We start from the raw sequence: 17,477 nt of genomic DNA on the forward strand, positions 1-17,477 counted from the left end.
ATGTGGTGCTGGGGGATTGAACCGCGGTCCCTGATGCTTTTGCTAAGCTTGTTCTAAGTAGGTGCTTTAGACCACTGAGCCATCTCTCCAGCCCCTTGAGAAATATTTCTGTAGGCATCTTTGTACATAAGTTTACTATAAAAGGTATGTTCAAGACAGGTTTCCAGAAGTGGCATTTATAAATAAAAGCAAATGTAAAGACTTTTGATACATGCAAAAGCATTTTTACATCGAGGATGCCCAGTGGGTCCTCATTCTGGTACTATTTATAGATAAAGCTAAAAACAAAAAGCACTGCGCATGTGTGTTAGTGATTCCGCCCGATTAGATAGACACTAAGAGTTCTCAAAAAGCATCCAAAGTTTTCACAAATCCATTTCAGTGACTTACAAAGGTAAAGAGCAAAGTAAATATACCTTGGAGGGGTTGGTGTTATTAAAGCTCCCTGAAGAGCAGAAGTGAGGAGTTGGAAGAGGGCACTTGGCCACCAACCTGCGGGGACAGACCCCTCTGGGCCTTCGATGTTTGTCAAACATTGAAGAAGAAGCAGAAAAAAGAGGCACTTTATAATCAGTGGGAAAACTCTGTGACTCAGACAAGGGCAGTGCGGGGGGCTGGGGGAACCCAGCGGCTGCAACCCGGGTTTTGGCCCAGGTGGCTGCAGAAAGCCAGGAGCAGCCACTCACACTGCTGACCTACAGGACGGAGAAGCAATTCTGCACGCACCTCCAGCACTAACAGGATAGCCTGGCTCTGAAACCTACACTGCAACTTGTCCGACAACTTGGGCAGGAAACATCCCAGGACTCGGAGCTCCCGGGGCCACGCGGCATCTGCCGATTCCTCCGAGAAGCAGGTCTCCACACTTCACCTGAAGAAAAGCAGTTCGTGGGTCAACTGGGCTTCTCCCCAGAGCCCAGAACCGTGGCTGCACAGGGTCTGGGTCTTCGTGGGGTCCCCGGCCCTGATAGGAGGAAGACTGCCAGGGAGTGGGCGGTGGCAACAGGAAATCAGGGCTACTGGGGGCTATGGGGACAGGATGCAATGACATGGGGCTGCATCCACAACGGGACAGACGCTCTGCTAGCACACAGACCGAGTCCCATGGGAGTAACAGGTAGCAGCAATTCGTTTGCATTCTTTTTAAGTAGGAATGGTTCTAATTTCATTTCTACTTTATTGAAAATTTCTGTTTTAATCACATCCGCTGTGACCAGCCTTCAATATTTTGAACTGTAAGTCTAACACCCTGTGCATAGTTTAAAGGAAAAAATTATGAAAATTATAGATTCGTAGATGAAAAATGATTAAAGCTACACATTTTTAATTCTCTAGTTCCATCTATAAGAGCCAACAGCTCGAGCATGGGACGCTCCCGCTAGCAGGTGCGAGGCCTGGGGGTCGGTCCCAGCAACACAAAACAAAATAACAAAGAGCAGTACTTGAAAAACCAAGGAAAAAAGCAAAGCAATAACCACTCTTGGTTCCTCAGTCTATACCTTCCAAAACACTCCTACTGAGGGCCAGGATTCGGCTAAAGCAAGGTGGATTCCTGCTTTCATCTGAAATCTTGAGCTGGGGAGATAGCTCAGCAGCATAAGTGACTGCCTAGCAGGCGCAAGGTGCTGAGTTTGATCCTTGATAAAAATCTAAAATTTTGAGACACTTGAAGGATCTAAATTTTTTTTGTCTGGAAAATCATTGTTTTGCATCGAGTCTGGCTTTGTAAACTTTGGCTCTAATACACTGTTTATTCTGATTACTGAGTTCACGGTGACCTCCCCACGTACTCTTCAGTAATGGCAGCAAAAAAAGCATGTTTTTGCTTAATTTATCACAAGCATCTTCCCTTCTATCACCATATTTTGTAATAAAATAATTAGTATATAGAATTTAACATATAATCTGAGAAGAGAACAAAATATTTGAAATTAAAACTGCATCAATACAGAACATCTTATCTGATACGCAGAGCTTACGCTCTGAGGGACCTAATTTGGACATCGCCGTAAGCAGTGCACTATCTCAGCATCAACTTCCACCAACAGGAATGGTTCCTCGGCTCCACCTCATCTTACAAGCAAGACCTGGAGTGACTGCCTAATGGCAGCCTAGGCGGAGGGAGAAGTGGAGCTGCTTCCCGCGCGGCCCGAGCCCTGCGCCTGGCGTCAGGGGCTAAGCGCTCCAAGTCTTCTCTCCCTTTCTTCCTCGTGGGGTCAGTCTCACCTTGGATATTTTTTTTTCCTTGGTGGTACCAAGGATCAAACGCAGTGAGGCAAGCACTTATTCCACCGAGCTACCTCCCCAGCCCCATGTCCAGGATTTTTCAAGCATGGACCCCAAGAAAGCAAGCACCTCTCACGCAGGGCAGGGGGTGAGAGGAGAGACTGTGCCCTCCACACAGCAGGACCCCCTCCCTCCTGCTTCCCTTAGTACTAACCGGCTGTGACACCTGCTGGAAACTTTGAGCTGTAGGGAAAGATAAAAAATTAAATCTCCTATAATTTCACCACCCAGAGATAGCCAACTGTATTTTTTTTGTAAAATTTATATACATTTCCTTTCGTGGTTTCTTGTGGAGAGTGTTTGGTTTGCTTATGAAACTGCGATTATAATTGCTATAAATTTCCCTCTACTTTTCTAAGTATGTTGCCATTATATTGAGCACATTTTCCATGCCATTGAATATTTACTTTTCAAATATACAAAAATATGACCGTAGTAGAGTCCTAGTTTGTGTAGCATAAATATATAATGATATCCTAACAAATAGTCTGTGTAAGACATTAAGTCTCTTGCAGTTTTTACTTTTATGTTTATCCAGAATCCAAAAAATAATACAAATAATTTACATTTAATATACAAGTAATTGGTCATTTATCTCTAAAAACTAAGCAGCTCTACACTGTGTAAGTTAAGAATTATGTATGTTCGTAGAAGTAAGTCTTTAGCTGCTCTTCGGTTATTGTCCTGAAATGTAAGGCAGGCCGCCTCCTGGCCCCAGGCAGGCCTCAATCCTGTGTGTGCCAGGCCCCACCACACTCACTTTCCCCCGCCCCAGAGAAGCATTTCTGAGCACTCTGGAGAGGGCCTTCTGGGCTGCCTGCACAAACTGAGCCTCGTAACTTCCAGCTGAGTTTGAGGGCTTTAAGGGCTACCAAGCCTCCTGTCGGAAGCTCATCAGGCCAGAGAGATACCACAGCAGACAAAGTGCCTGCTTGGGCAAGCTCAGGGACCAGGGTTCGATCCCGGGTCCCACCTGCTGTGCGGGCCCCCACCCTCAGGGCACGCGGGCACAGGCCTGTAATCCCAGTGCTGGGGAGGCTGAAAACAGGAGGATCACTGTGAGTCCAAGCCATGTATCAAGACCCTGTACCAAATACACAAATAAAAGAAAGAAAGAAACAACTCATCCAGTGAAGAAAACTCACCCATGACACACCTAACCTATGCAGCCTCAGCTGACAGGAAAGGCTGGCACGCCGCGCCTCTGAGAATTAAAAGCACACTAATTGTACATGAAACATGATGAAAATAGTAAAATACTGTTTTGCAAAACAACCAGAAGCCCTCATCTTGTAAATTGGATAAAGATCAATGATAAATATTTGGTCTATATGCAAAATGTTCCTATCGTTGTCCTTCTGCTACTTTTTATTATTTTAAAGAGGAATCAATCATATGTATTTGTTAGATTAATTGAAGGAAAAAATTATAAAACGCAAGTAGACAGGAAAAGACATCACCCAAGGGATGCACTACTCCAAGGTGATCATTAATAACTTAGAATGGGTGCAAGCTGTATCTGCACAAAATGCCTAGTTTTTTTTTTCAAAAGTAAAAATGTACTCTACGCACTATCTTTATGTCAAGAAGATTGTCCCCGTCTGCCTTGAGCAAGCGTCTCTGCTGCAGACCTGTCAGCCTGCTTCTCCGTTTCAGGCGTACCTCGAGAAGTACTACATGAAGAGAGGAGGGCACCAGGCTGGTGAGATGGTTTCAAGGAGTTCCATGGCCAGGAGGATCAAGGACCTGCAGGCGTTTCTCGGCCTCCGCGTCACTGGGAAGCTGGACCAGCGCACGATGGACACCATCAAGCAGCCTCGCTGCGGAGTCCCCGACGTGGCAAACTACCGCCTCTTCCCAGGTGAACCCAAATGGGAAAAAAATACTTTAACATACAGGTAATGAGATATAGCATTCCAGATTCAGAGAGGTCTTAGTCTCTCTGTCTCTCTGTCTCTCTCTATCTCTCTATCTCTCTCCCTTAACTTTTGAAGATACCTTCCTCTGATCTCCATAGAACTCATGACTCCCCGTAACCAGAAAAAGAATAAGAACATGATGATAGTGGATAATTCACTTGAGAATAACCTCTCAGGATTAGCTCAGTGACAGGCCATTTTAGGCGTTACAGATTATTTTACAGTTAAAAATGACATTAATATCTAAAGAAAAGTCATCCAATGTAGGATTAATAACAGTACCAACCATTTTTCTTAAAAGCTTCTGTTCAGTAAGAAAAATAAAATACACTCATTAACAAATTATGTTTTCATTGACTCCAAAAAGCAATTACTGATAATTTGTTATCTACCACAGACATTCAACCTGGGCACTATACAGGTGAATAGAACACATTTCCTGATGTTGGAGAACTCACAGTCCTTCAGGGAAGATAGACATGCAAAGAGACAGTTGTCACTCCTAATGAAAAGAGGAGAGCACAGGTCTGAGCAGAGAACTCCTACAGTGCACAGGGGCTTGGCGGAGGTCCAAGTTATCAGGGGTGGGTCAGTGACATCAGGAGCCCATCTGAAGGCAAAGTCGCAGTCTTACTTCCCTCCTGGCTGTCCCCACCCCCATCTGCTGGTGTCTTCCTGTTTAGACCTCCTGGCTGGCTACACTCAACCTGAGCCTTTGTCCTTGCTCCTTATGCTCTGGGTATCAAGGCCAGGGCTCCCAATCCAGCAGCCTGAGCCCGTTTCTGGGGCCAGGCAAGACCCAGCCATTCGCTAATCACCTGCTGGCTGTGTCACCCACCATGGCAGCCACTCAGCCTGCGGGCCTGGACACCTGTGTGTGTGGGCCTTGCTCATTTCAGATGGATGAAGTTTGGAAGAGAAGAGAGAGTGGCCTCTGTTTATAGTTGTGCCCTGGGTCTGGCAAGTGTTAGGGGGTTGCCAAGTAGAAAAGTGGATGGAAATGCCTGTCCTGTTGGGCAACAGGTGCCCAGCCAGTGCCAGTGCCCTGGGACCATCATGCACTGGGAGAGAGGTGCAGTTAGGAAACACACAGCAGGAAAGAGGCCGCAGGGTGTGACGCCGGGAAGTCTGGACCTCAGTGGCAGACCATGCACTGTGAGGCCCGCACAGAACCGGACTGCACGGCTAGACTGAGCAGCTCTGCACAGTGTGGAGATGAGAGAGAGCTCCAGCTCTTTGCAAGGGGCTAAGAACTGGTGCGCTACAGCCGGGGCCTGGCCACTCGCGGAGCCAGTCTTCACAATGTCAGGAATTGTTAAATTGTTGTTAAATTTTTATGACCACTGAGAGCCTGGCTTCTGGGATATAACCATGATTTGAAGTATGTACATTTACAAATAAGTTATATTTTAAAGCAAAAGCCATCAAATCACGTCACTCTCTACTTTGCCACATTTTATTGGTTACCGATATTCACACCTCTGTGCGCACCCACCTCATCCGTGAGGCAGAAATGCTGCGCAAAACTGGGCGCCTGCTGACACTTCTCAACGCTGCGAGAGCAGCCGCAAGTTCATAGCCGGACCTTAGCCCTAGTGCAAATGTGTATGACCCAGAAAGCAGCGAGCCACGCTAATCAGGAGAATTTCATGGTCCAGGAGAAACGGTTAAGTTGTTCTAGGCCCCCCGTGACGCTGAGGGCCGAGGACTCGGTCTTCTTCCTTTGTCACCCGTCATGCACTTACAAAGCCAGAAGGCGGCGCCCTGAACAAAAGAATCAAAGAGCTAGGCCGAAGGAAAAATGTCATGAGCTGAACACGAGTGTTTATGAAACTTCAAAGTTGAGACAAGAAAAATGTATGTGGTAAGTTCATGGAGTCTTTTCATGGTTTTTTTAATCTGTGTCCTAGGATTGTAGGCCTGCACCCAGCTACAAGGTTCAAGGTAAAACAAAGTTCAGTGTAACACAGGAGAGCCTGCTGTGGTAGTGCAGGCTTGTAATCCCAGCCCTGGGGAGGCAGAGGCAAGAGGGTTGGTTCGAGTTTGAGACCAGCTGGGGCTACAAAATGAGCTCAAGGCCAGCCTGATTGAATAGCAAGACCCTGTCTCAAAAAGACCAAAAATTAAATTAAAAGGATAATAGAGCTTTTGGAGTGGTAGATCAGTTTGCAGTAAGTCAACCAACCCCAAATCCCCCTGTGCTCCATACTGCCTATCTATTCATGGCTCTCAAACAAGCCCCCGGTCCCCTCCTGAGCCCAAAAGACACTAGAGAGCACCCCCATGCTCTGTCTGTCTAGCTCCTGGGTTTCAGAATAACTTAGCAAAACCCGGATAATTTAAAAGAAAAACTAGCATAGTGCCTATGTGCATAACCTTTGAAGTTGGACGGAGCTGGCCTCAAATCCTGGCTAATCACAGATGTGTGTGGTAAAGACAGTGATTATCTCCTTCTCGTGGGCTGTTCGAGAGCTAAATAACAGCATAATAGAGTGCTTAGAACCATGCTCAGCGCATAGGTGTCCTCAAAGAATACTAGCAATGATTGCTGTTGCTTTTTCCAATCAACAGACCTCGGGTCAGAATTTTATCCACTTTCTCTTCCCTTTCTGGGGCTACCCTTCTCTCTGCCTGTGTCTTTTCCAGCTCAGTGCATACTCAGCCCAAAGAAATGGCTGACTTGTACACAATGTGAAGAAATTTCAAGGTACGGGACTACACAGTTGAGTGAAATCACAGGTATTGCAAAGTGAAGGAACGTATTTGGAAAGTGCTAAATAATCCCTTTCATGGTCTTTCTGGTCTCCTTGGGCTCCATAGCTTTCTCCTTTAGCCCCAACTTCTGGATTAAAGAGATCTTTCCCCTCCGTGTTCTAAATTGAGCTACTTACCATCTTCCCTGTGGGACCTGACCCTTCTTTTTTGGACCTCGGTGTTGCCTCTGTTGGTTCCAGGTTGAAATTGTAGCTTCTGCTTCAGGCTGACCTACAGTGCCCGCTACAGGGCATGTGTCGGGACTGGACCTGCATGTCTTAGCAGCTCCCCGGGGGGCTATCACAAACCCAGAGGTCTGAAAGCCACCAAGCAGTCCCTAGACAGCTAGCTTTTATTTTTTAATTGTCAAACATTTCTTGAACATTTGCTAGATTGCAAGGATGGAGCAGGGGTGAGAGAAAGAAAGGACACGGGCTTGGATCTGCTCTCACTGTCAGCTCAGAGACCCTGTCTCTTATTTGCACGGGCTCTTGCAGCCCAGCCCGAGGTCCCAGGGGGCACCCTCCACCTTCTTTGCCTGCTGCCAGGAGCCCCAGCCCTCGGCTTCGGAGCCCTGGGAGGGCCAGAAGCACCACTGTTTCCACCCTGTATATCCAAAAAGCGCTGTATCTGTGGGCCTTCAAATGTGTAGTCACACCAGACCTTCTACAGTGCTCCAGGGAGCACCCTTTCTTGCAGCCAGCACTTCCTCTTTCTTTCAGAATACAGTATCTTAGGACAAACATTCCCCAACAGGTCTGGGGAAAACCTGCTGGCCCTTGAATGAGAATTTGTAAAACCTCAGAAGTGTACATTTGTATTTTTTGTAACTGAAAAATTTTAGTCTCTTTTGAGGAAAAACAGGGCCTTTCAGTTATAAAACCATTTTAGGAAGCTAAATGTCCTACTCATTGTAACTGTTCACAGGGGCCGCTCTTGGCAGTTGGTGGCAGTGTAGTCACAATGAAGGCCTAGTTCTCTAAGCACGGGATTACCTCAACAGTCTCATTTCCCTACTTAATGTGCTAAACCTGTGGCTACATATATGCAAAAAAGATCATTTGGAAGAAAAATAACTGAATTACAGATTTATGCTCAGTCTTTTGGTTTTTAACGCAACCTCTAAGCAGTGTTCGCCTTCCCCATTTCAGAGCGTTCACTGGAAAGAAAACATGCTTCTTCTCTTTTCCTTTCACAGGGTTGCCAAGTACGCGGCTTCCATGCGGCCCGCTGAGGTGGACAGAGCGATAGAGATGGCACTGCGGGCCTGGAGCAGCGCGGTGCCCCTGAACTTCGTTAGGATACACTCCGGAGAAGCAGATATTATGGTATCTTTCGAAACTGGAGGTACTGGTGATTCCTGTATTCTGCCTACTGAAGCAAGGAAGAGCCACCTCAATACCGTTCCTTCCCCATCTTTAATTTAAGTGACTAGCATCATCCTCCATTACTCGGGGCTGGGATGGGCAGAGGCCAGGACTTGGGCAAACTCATGTTCTTCACCCACCAGGCCTCAAAATGGAGGGAAAGGGGTTCTTAGAATTTCTCCATACTCACTAGGACAGACTCACCATAACAAGCTTTCCATGTGCTTTTGTCACATTTGGGGACAAATTCTGTCAGGTTTGACTTTCTCATGGACGAGGAGGCCATCTGACCTCTTCCATTCCCAGGGTAGTACTGGGCCCCATCACCTCTTTCATACCAGCCAAGAAGCCCATCTTGGGTCCTCACTAAAGGAAGTAGGTTCCACAGAGACCCCAAAGCAGCTTTTTTCCTGCAGTCTCAGCTAGGAAAGCGGCTACCTTTGGGGTGCATGGCAGTTGAGATTCCAACTCGGTCCCCTTCTCAGTCCCCCACTCACCAAGGGAGCAGTGCAGAGCTCTGAGCCCTTTTCAGGGAACACCAGGCAGGAAGTAGGTATGGAAGGGCCACCCAGCCATGCCTTCCTTTGCCTCCTCAACTTCCTAGCTACTAAGTTAAATGAGAACCACTGCCTCTGCCTCTCCACAGACAGCACGTCTAGGAATCTCGGCATTTCAATCCTGACCTTAATTTAATGTGATGTCTCTGTGGGAAAACATCCTGAGGAGCTAGGAGAGAGAAGATCAAACAAATCTTGAGTCCAGGCAGCCCTTTTGGAAAGGCCCTGTCCCCTAACACAAAGGCTGGCTAGGCCCCTGTTGCCCTGACTCTGCAGGCTATGCAACCTGAGAAATGGTGTACCTAAACTCTGTCTTGTTTAGTTTTTAGAAAACTGGGCATCTTCCCCAACATTCTGAAAAGTTGTGAAATGTAGCTTCTAGCCTACTGCTCATTCTGTCTGTCTGCCTTCCCTCTTCACTAACTGTTAATTAAAATCCAGACAGTAATACAAAAAGACCATGGTACTGGTACCTAGGTTACAAATGCCTTTGTTTGCAGAAGATTCAGTGCACAGGTGGATTTGGCAAAATTTTGTTTTTGTCTGCAAGCTCTGCATCAGTGGCCGTCTTTTCTAATTCATACAACCAATTAAGTTCTGAGGTACTACTATATATAAAGCTTCAGAGGTTAAGGTTTTCCTTTATTACTTGCATCCGTTTTATACATGTGGGCACAATAAAGTTACAGAGATTATTTTCTTTTTGATCCTTCCTTAAATTGAATTCTATCAAGTGATAGAAAGAAGAACCATAGGCTCGCCCCATTTACTACCGCTGCCTCGGCTTGGCTGTATTCTGAAAGTTCTCCTGCCAGCAGGTTCACATACTATCAGAAGTCCTCCTGAAGGCCAGCGAGACAGCTCAGCAGACTAAGCTCTGGCTTAGGCAAGCACAGCGACCAGGGTTTGATGCCCAACACCACGAGCCATGCCAGCCACGCCCCCAGGGGCGCTGAGCCGGTCACTGGGTACTGGATAGTGGCGCGTGCCTTAATGTCAGTGCTAGGGAGGCTGAAAGCAGGAGGACCACTCTGAGTCTGCGCTGTGTAGTGAGACTCTGTGTCACATACATATAAATAAAAAATAAAACCAAGGTCCTTCTGTGGTTTCTCTTTTTGTAATGCATGGCAGATCTATAATCCAGAGTATGCTGTGCATGCTGGTTAAAAACAAGAAGAACGTTTTCTAATTTTAATGCTATCAGTGAAGTATAAAATAGTCCCTTCTGGTTTTTCAGCGGGCATGCCTTGATAACGGAGCTCCTCACTCTACAGCAGTTAGCACCAAAAGTAAATTCAAACATCAGTGCTGCTCACAATGTCCTTTCTCTGCACCTCTGAAACGCGAGGACGTGACCGTGTTGGCATTTCCTGTTGTTTAGATCACGGGGATTCCTACCCTTTTGATGGTCCTCGGGGGACTCTAGCCCATGCATTTGCACCCGGAGAAGGCCTGGGAGGAGATACGCATTTCGACAATGCGGAGAAGTGGACCTTGGGGATGAATGGTATATATGCACAATTCACCATGACCTGGAACATATTGTACTTCTCCTGGGCCTCCACCCTGACACCTTGAGGTTCAAGGTCCCAAGCCACCCTTTAATTGGGGGGGGTGGCTAGGAAAATCAAGTAAGCCAAAAATCCACAGCGGAGCACACCCTAAGGGAAAAGGCCCGCCCGAGCTTATACCGTAGCCTTGTCTGGTGATCTGTTTCACAGCATAGAATCTCAGAGTCTGGCAAGCCTCTCCCCAGCGCACAACTTTCATTGTTTATTTATTGTTTCTTGCTAGTGCTTGGGGGAAAGCTACATTCAGAAATGACTCAAGAGAATCAGTATAGCCTGAGAAATACTGTGGGGACAGGTGTGAAGATTCCAGAGTAACATGCAGGTCATCTAGAAATCTTCAATGTGAGACATGTGCATGAAAAGCAGTAGGCCGTTGGGGCCGGGGAGACAGCTCAGTGGAATAAGCGCTTCCCTGGCAAGTGCAAGGGCCTGAGTTCAATCCCCGGTTCCGAAAAAAAAAAAAAAAAAAAGTGCTATGCTGAAAAGCAGTAGGCCGTGATAGCAGAAAACTACGCAGGCATCAGTGGCCCACATTTGTGTAGTACTGCAAATCCCTTTGCCACTGCTAGCTCTAAGGCCCCCCTTTATCAAGCTATCGAGCGCCTTCCCAAATGCCAATGGGAGGAAAAGAACTAGACTGGAGTCAGCAAAACTAAGTGTCAGAATAGCTGGCCAAACTGTGAATGGTCTAGAAGATTTGGACGTGAGTTCCCCTGTAAAGACAGGCAATGGAGAAAATCTAACCCTGAACTGATGCTGTCATTCTTTCTCATGTTGTTTAGGTTTCAATTTGTTTACTGTTGCTGCTCACGAATTTGGCCATGCCCTGGGCCTGGCACACTCCACAGACCCATCTGCACTGATGTACCCAACTTACAAGTACAAGAATCCCTATGGGTTCCGCCTTCCCAAGGACGATGTGAAGGGGATCCAGGCATTGTACGGTATGACGACTGTGCTTCTTTGATCACTAACCCTGAAAGTGGCAAGCGTTCAGTCTCCAACTTAGAGTTCCTTTTTCCAGGAGTTACCTGCTTAGGCAATCATTACACTGTAGCCCTCAGCCCCTGTGATTTTTTTGGGCGAAGAACTTGTTTGCCAGTTACAAATATTGCTTTCTTTTTTGTTTTCTAATATAGACAATCAAATTTTGCATCTTTCCTCCAAAACAGTCTGACCTTGACTGGACACAGAACATAGTCATTTGTTCTTCCAATAGGTCAAAATGTACACAACAGAAGAACATGGATATATTTTATAGTTCATGTATACCACATTTACCCATGTACAGATAAGTGGCCTTAGCTTCCTTAAAATAGCCTTGGTGATAATTAAAACTCCACCACTCAAGAGTACATATAATCTGTACTTCATAGAACATGATCACATGTGTCATCACATGCCACCCTTGAGACAAGTGTTTGAGACAAGGAAACACCCTTGAAGTGTTTCCCTCATTTGATAACTAAGAAATGTTATCAAATGTTTTGAGGGTCAAAGACAGTTAAGTATGCTAGGATATTCAAAATTTTCTCAAGTGTTAACATTCTTTTGAAAGGTAAAAAAGGATAATTAGAAATCCTATATCCAATTTTCCTAAAGGGCAAAACAATGCATAAGAAGGGATCTTGAAATATCCTTGTAGGTTGACAATTTTTCTTTAGTGAGTGAAAAGGCAAGAAAAGAAATGTAGGGGACTTATCCACAGGCCTTGCAGGTCCTTCAGCCTCTGCTCGCAGAACCTCTGCCCACCCTCGCAGCCTAACAGGCCACATCTCCCAGTGGCTTCCTGCCTACCTGCAGGCCGACCAGCTAAGAGATAAGAACCTCTGCAGACAGATGTTGCCCAAGACACAAAATACAGAATTAATCCAAAGAAGCCTTTGGCAAGCTCTAATCTCCAGAGAGGTTAGGGACCATTTCTGTTGTGCTCTAAGGAACAAGATAATGTTAGGAATGTCTCAATTTCACAAACTCTTCATATCAGTTATTTAAGTACCTGCATGGGCAAACCCAGTCAGGCTTGCAGGACTGTGGTTCAATCCCCAGCTCCCCATGCCTTAAAAGACCTGCCCTTAAAGCAGCCTGAGCCAGCCCAAAAAAATAAAAAATAAAAAATAAATAAAATTTTAAAAATCCTAAACAGACTCTTCAGAGCATCCATGGCGCAACTCAGTGGCTCAGTTCTCCTGCACCACCAGAAGGGTCAGGTGCATGTCCTTGTCTGATGCCAGCATTACCAGGCCAGGAGCCAAAGCCCATATTCTGACACGCTCATTTAGGTACAAGGAAGCAAAAGGCAGAAAGATGGCCTGCGTTGCCAGGAAGGACAAACATGAGCTCCTCCTTCCCCGCCTGATCCCCACTGTGCTTCCAGGTTTCTACCTTTCCCCAGAACCTCACCTCTGAGCCTCATCCCTCTGCGGACCCCTTCTCCGCCTCCATCTCAGTCTGTTTCTGCTCTGCATCAGCCCTGGACTCTCCCCTTTCCTCATTCCTTCCCTGACTCTCACCTCTGGCCACCACTAGCTTCATCTGGGAGCTGGGGTCATCCAAGGACAAGGACTACAGTAGCCCTGGCTCGATCTCCCATAGCAGGCAGAGGTACAGCACAGGCGCAGGCCACCAGCACCCCCAGGAATGGGGTCGCGCTGTCCCAAGCAGATCCGCTAGAAGAGCCTTTCCACAGCAGGCGTCCTGTGGTCTCCAGCTCCATGCAGTCTGTCCTCAGAGCCTCCAAAAAGGGTTGAATGCCAAAGACTGCACAGAAGAAAATAGGTGTGCAAGTTCCAGTCTGCATAATAAAAATAACTTAATTACAAGGAAATAATTAAAGACAAATTTTAATTACGTTGTATTTCTAATTCAGAGAACCTGCAGCCACCAAGGAAGTTATTAACAATAAAAGAACAGCAACAATTCTTTAAACATTTACTATGCGTCAAGCTTTACAGACATTATTCAATTCTTGCAACACTCTTTGAAAGTAAATCCTGTAATTACCATTCCTATTTTACAGCTGAGGAAGCTGAAACATTAAAAAGTTAATACATTTGTCTTAAATCACACAACTCACCAACTAGGGAAGCCAAGACTCCAAGTCCTGTCTGTCCCAGTCAGCCATCTCTTTATGACATCATATGCTAGAGACCACTGCATAGTCGCCCTGTCAAGATCTGAATTTTTAAGACTGTACTTTACGTGGCCCACTCCTGGGGGACCTCACTGGAGATAACACTGCTGTCCTAAGTTAGCTTAGTGTCTTACCTGGAGAAGGCCTGAGCCCGCTTCCCAGGTCCTTGGATGGCCCTGCCACTCAAGGCAGAGTCCTGCCTTTCTTCAGGATTCCCTGCCTTGTTTTGATAACTAAAAGGCTGCCTCGGCTGCCAAGAGAAGTTCTTGGTCCTAACCCAGAGAACTGTGACTTCCATGAGAGCTTTGCTCTCCTCAAAGCCTGCTATCATCCCATTCGTCTCATCTATGTAAGCCTTTGCCATCCACTCATTTGAGATTGTGGGTCTGATCAGTCTGCAATAACTAGAGATGTTATTAACATGATATTCACGTAGAGAGTGAGTGGGCACGAGCATCTCTAGAGGAGAAATGTACGCACTCAAAGGTCCTGGTATGAGTGTGACCAAGATGTGTTAACTCCTAGGACCTCGGAAACCATTCCTGGGAAAGCCTATGGGTCCTCACTTACCTCCTCACAAGCCATCCATCCCCGATGTCTGTGACTCCAGCTCGTCCTTTGACGCTGTGACAATGCTAGGAAAGGAGCTTCTGCTCTTCAAGGATCGGTAAGCCGGGCACACACCAGCTGCTCCTGTTGGGCCTCAGTTCACCTCCCCCCAACCATCACCCAGAGGCCCTTGTTCTGCCCTGCCTGTAGATCATGCAGACATGGTGTCTTTAGTGGCAGTAGTGTGGGCAGCAGGAAGTCTTTGGATACGTCTAGAACTGGAACTCGTGTTTGTGGAGCACCTGCTATGGCTGTGGTGCTGGGCTGGGTTCCCTCCATGCATGTGCAGTATTTCTTCTAGCCTTTATTTCTTCTAGCCTTTCTTCACACAGAAATTAGAATCTCCAATTTACAAAGGCAGAAAGTAGCTCAAAGAGAACAAGCATATGTCCCAAGGTGACAGTTAAGTGGCTGAGCTAGGATACCAAATCCAAAGTCTGTGATATCTGCCTTGTTTACTACTACGTGGTTAGTAAGAGCACTTAGTAAGTACCCAGTAGATATTTGGTGAATGAATGTTGGCTACCTGAATAGTTGAGCATACAGGAGAATGGATGGATGGATGGATGGATGGATGGATGGATGGATGGATGGATGGATGATGGATACATGGATGGATGGATGGATGGATGGATGGATGGATGGATGACCAGATAGGTAGATAAGTGAGTAGATGATTCTAAGGTAAGCGCTCATCCTAAACACCTCTGTTCCAAGGCCTCTCAGCTTTTCCCCTGCCAACTATCAGAGAGCACAGAGAAAACAGATGCCATTCTCCCCACACTCTGGCTTTTCGGGGAGTACAACTGCTGTCTTCCTGCACTGGGAACTCTAATTACTATTTTCTAAGGAGAAAAAGAGAAACAGCAACTCTCACCTGTATTTCTCCCTTTACCAGAGACAAAGTTCAGTCACATCAGAGAAGAGAAGCTCAGGAATATGTGTGTGTGACATGTTTTCCCTTTGCTGGAAAAGTGTTCACTGAGCCTATATTGGGTACCAACCGCTCTTGCAGTGTCTACAGACATAGACAGATTGGTACCCAGTCTGCCGTTGCATACCTCATCTTTGCATGAGAAAGGACATTCAAAAAGCCTTGCAAAACAGTGTGGCACATGCTATGGAAGTAGGATGTGAGATGAAAAGCAGAGAAAAAGCCCCTGGAGACACGGGGGAAGGCTTCCAAAGGAGAGGATGTTGGGAAAGCTGTATGTTTGTTTGGGGAATAGATCTTTCAGCTGTTGTTACAAGAACAGTCATGTTCATTCAGAAGAAAAAGGAAAGAGTAAGAAAATATTAAAGAGAAATCATAATTTTCACAGTCTTATACCCAAAATACTTGGTATGCCAGAATACCCCAGATTGGCTAGTTAAGACAGAAATTTCTCGCACTTCTAGAAATCTAGGGTCAAGGGCCGGGGAGATGGCTCAGTGGAATAAGCACTTCCCTGGCAAGTGCAAGGGCCTGAGTTCAATCCCTGGTTCCACACACACACAAAAAAAAGAAAGAAATCCAGGGTTAGCGGGCTTCCAGGGTAGGTTCACTCTGAGGCCTTTTCCTTTGGTTCCCTGCGGGCCACTACCTTCCACTGTGCTCACGTGATCTCTTCCTGAGCACAGAGATGGGGAGAGCAAGCCAGATTCCTGGCACCTCTTCTCTAAGGGCGCTAAATGCCGTCACTAGTGCCACTCCCTCATCATTCACTGTAGCCCGAGTGTTTCCCCAAAGCCCATCTCCACACACCACCAGAATGGGAATAGCGCTTCAACACAGGAGTTAGGGCAGACGCGAACAGCACACACTGACACAGTGGCTAAGCGCGCTGCAGTGCACCGCCCAGGCCTGTTCTCTGAACTGAAAGACCTGAGATGTAAATAAGAGACAGCGGCAGGATTTCACAAGAAGAAAAAAGATTTTACTAGTTTTGCTGATTTATAAAATTCTTTCCCTCAACAATATTTCATTTAAAAAATTTTCATTTGAATAAATTTTAACTTTCATATATTATTATTACAGTGAGTAGACACAGCATTACTTTTTTAACCAATTCCATACTTACGAACATCTATATTGTTTCCAATTTTTTTAAAGTAGGAACATCTTGAACTAATTCTTCAAAAACAGATAGGTATTTACTTTTGAAAAAAGCAAATCAGAGCAGACTCAGGAGCCCAGGATTTCTCCTCAGTGGGCCTGAACCCTGACCCTCTTACTGAGGAGGTGGCCTTGGGCGAGTAGTACTAGAGACGCGTGGACAGGGTACGGTAAATGGTAGTCACTAATTGGAGGAGTGGGAATAAAAACCATATGTACTGTGCCATGATAGCCTAGAGACAAGTTAGGGCATTTAGAGAGCCCAACTGATTTCTTCTTATTATTTATACTTACTGATTTTTTTAATTTTTGAAGACTATCGTTGACGTCATTTCTATTGACTATTCTTGTCAGCCTAAAATAACCACAGAGAGAAAGCCTCTCTATGGAAATAGCACATTGACTCAGGAACAGAGTCACGAAGGGACATGTAACCTGGGACGCTCTTGCGGCAGCAAATCCCAAGGGCATCCGAGGAGGCGGGAGGAAGGGAAGGAAGGTGTGTGACGCGAAGTCGGCCAGTCATGGAGGCTCCCTGCCGAAGCTGGATATTACTCACTCATAGCACTGACTGCTGCTCTGTCTGTGGAGCAGCAGCAGGCCTGCAAGGGGCTTGTGCTGTCAGAGGATTCCCGGAGGGCTTCTTGGCTCCGACACACAAGAACAAGGTCGCCTCCCTGTGAGCACCCAGCTTCGTACTGGCTTGCATCTCACACAAGTGACTACGTCTTGGTATTAGCAGCTTTTACTTTTCAGAAAAATAAACCAAGCAGAACTGATAGTCAGTGGCCGAGGGGTGGCAAGCAAGGGGTAGGACAGATAGAGCGTGGGACACGAGGCCAGGAGCTCGACCTTCGCCGGAGCTGCCGCTGCCAGACACGGAAGCTGCAGGCAGCACTCAGCAATGCAGACACGCAGCGTGCATGGGCTAGGCTGTGCTTCCGTAGGTCTGAGGGGCTGCGTGGGCTGGGCTGTGCTTCCGTAGGTGTGAGGGGCTGCGTGGGCTAAGCTGTGCTTCCGTGGGTGTCAGTGGCTGCGTGGGCTGGGCTGTGCTTCCCCAGGTGTCAGGGGCTGCGTGGGCTACGCTGTGCTTCCGTAGGTGTCAGGGGCTGCGTGGGCTGGGCTGTGCTTCTGTGGGTGTCAGGAGCTGCATGGGCTGGGCTGTGTTTCCGTAGGTGTCAGGGGC

At 46.7% G+C, this 17,477-nt stretch overlaps 1 protein-coding gene across 1 annotated transcript in view; it reads left to right on the forward strand.

Moving 5' to 3' along the window:
• Window positions 1-17,477, forward strand: part of Mmp20 (matrix metallopeptidase 20) — a 57,592-nt gene that overhangs the window by 2,732 nt on the left and 37,383 nt on the right. The window contains exons 2-6 of the mRNA XM_004626149.2: window positions 3,943-4,184; window positions 8,158-8,306; window positions 10,265-10,390; window positions 11,237-11,398; window positions 14,113-14,254. Coding sequence (XP_004626206.1) covers window positions 3,943-4,184; window positions 8,158-8,306; window positions 10,265-10,390; window positions 11,237-11,398; window positions 14,113-14,254 — 821 coding nt within the window. The remainder of the gene's footprint in view (window positions 1-3,942; window positions 4,185-8,157; window positions 8,307-10,264; window positions 10,391-11,236; window positions 11,399-14,112; window positions 14,255-17,477) is intronic.

This window comes from Octodon degus, unplaced genomic scaffold (genome assembly GCF_000260255.1).
Source record: "Octodon degus isolate 3935 unplaced genomic scaffold, OctDeg1.0 scaffold00012, whole genome shotgun sequence".
Classification (NCBI taxonomy): Eukaryota; Metazoa; Chordata; class Mammalia; order Rodentia; family Octodontidae; genus Octodon; species Octodon degus.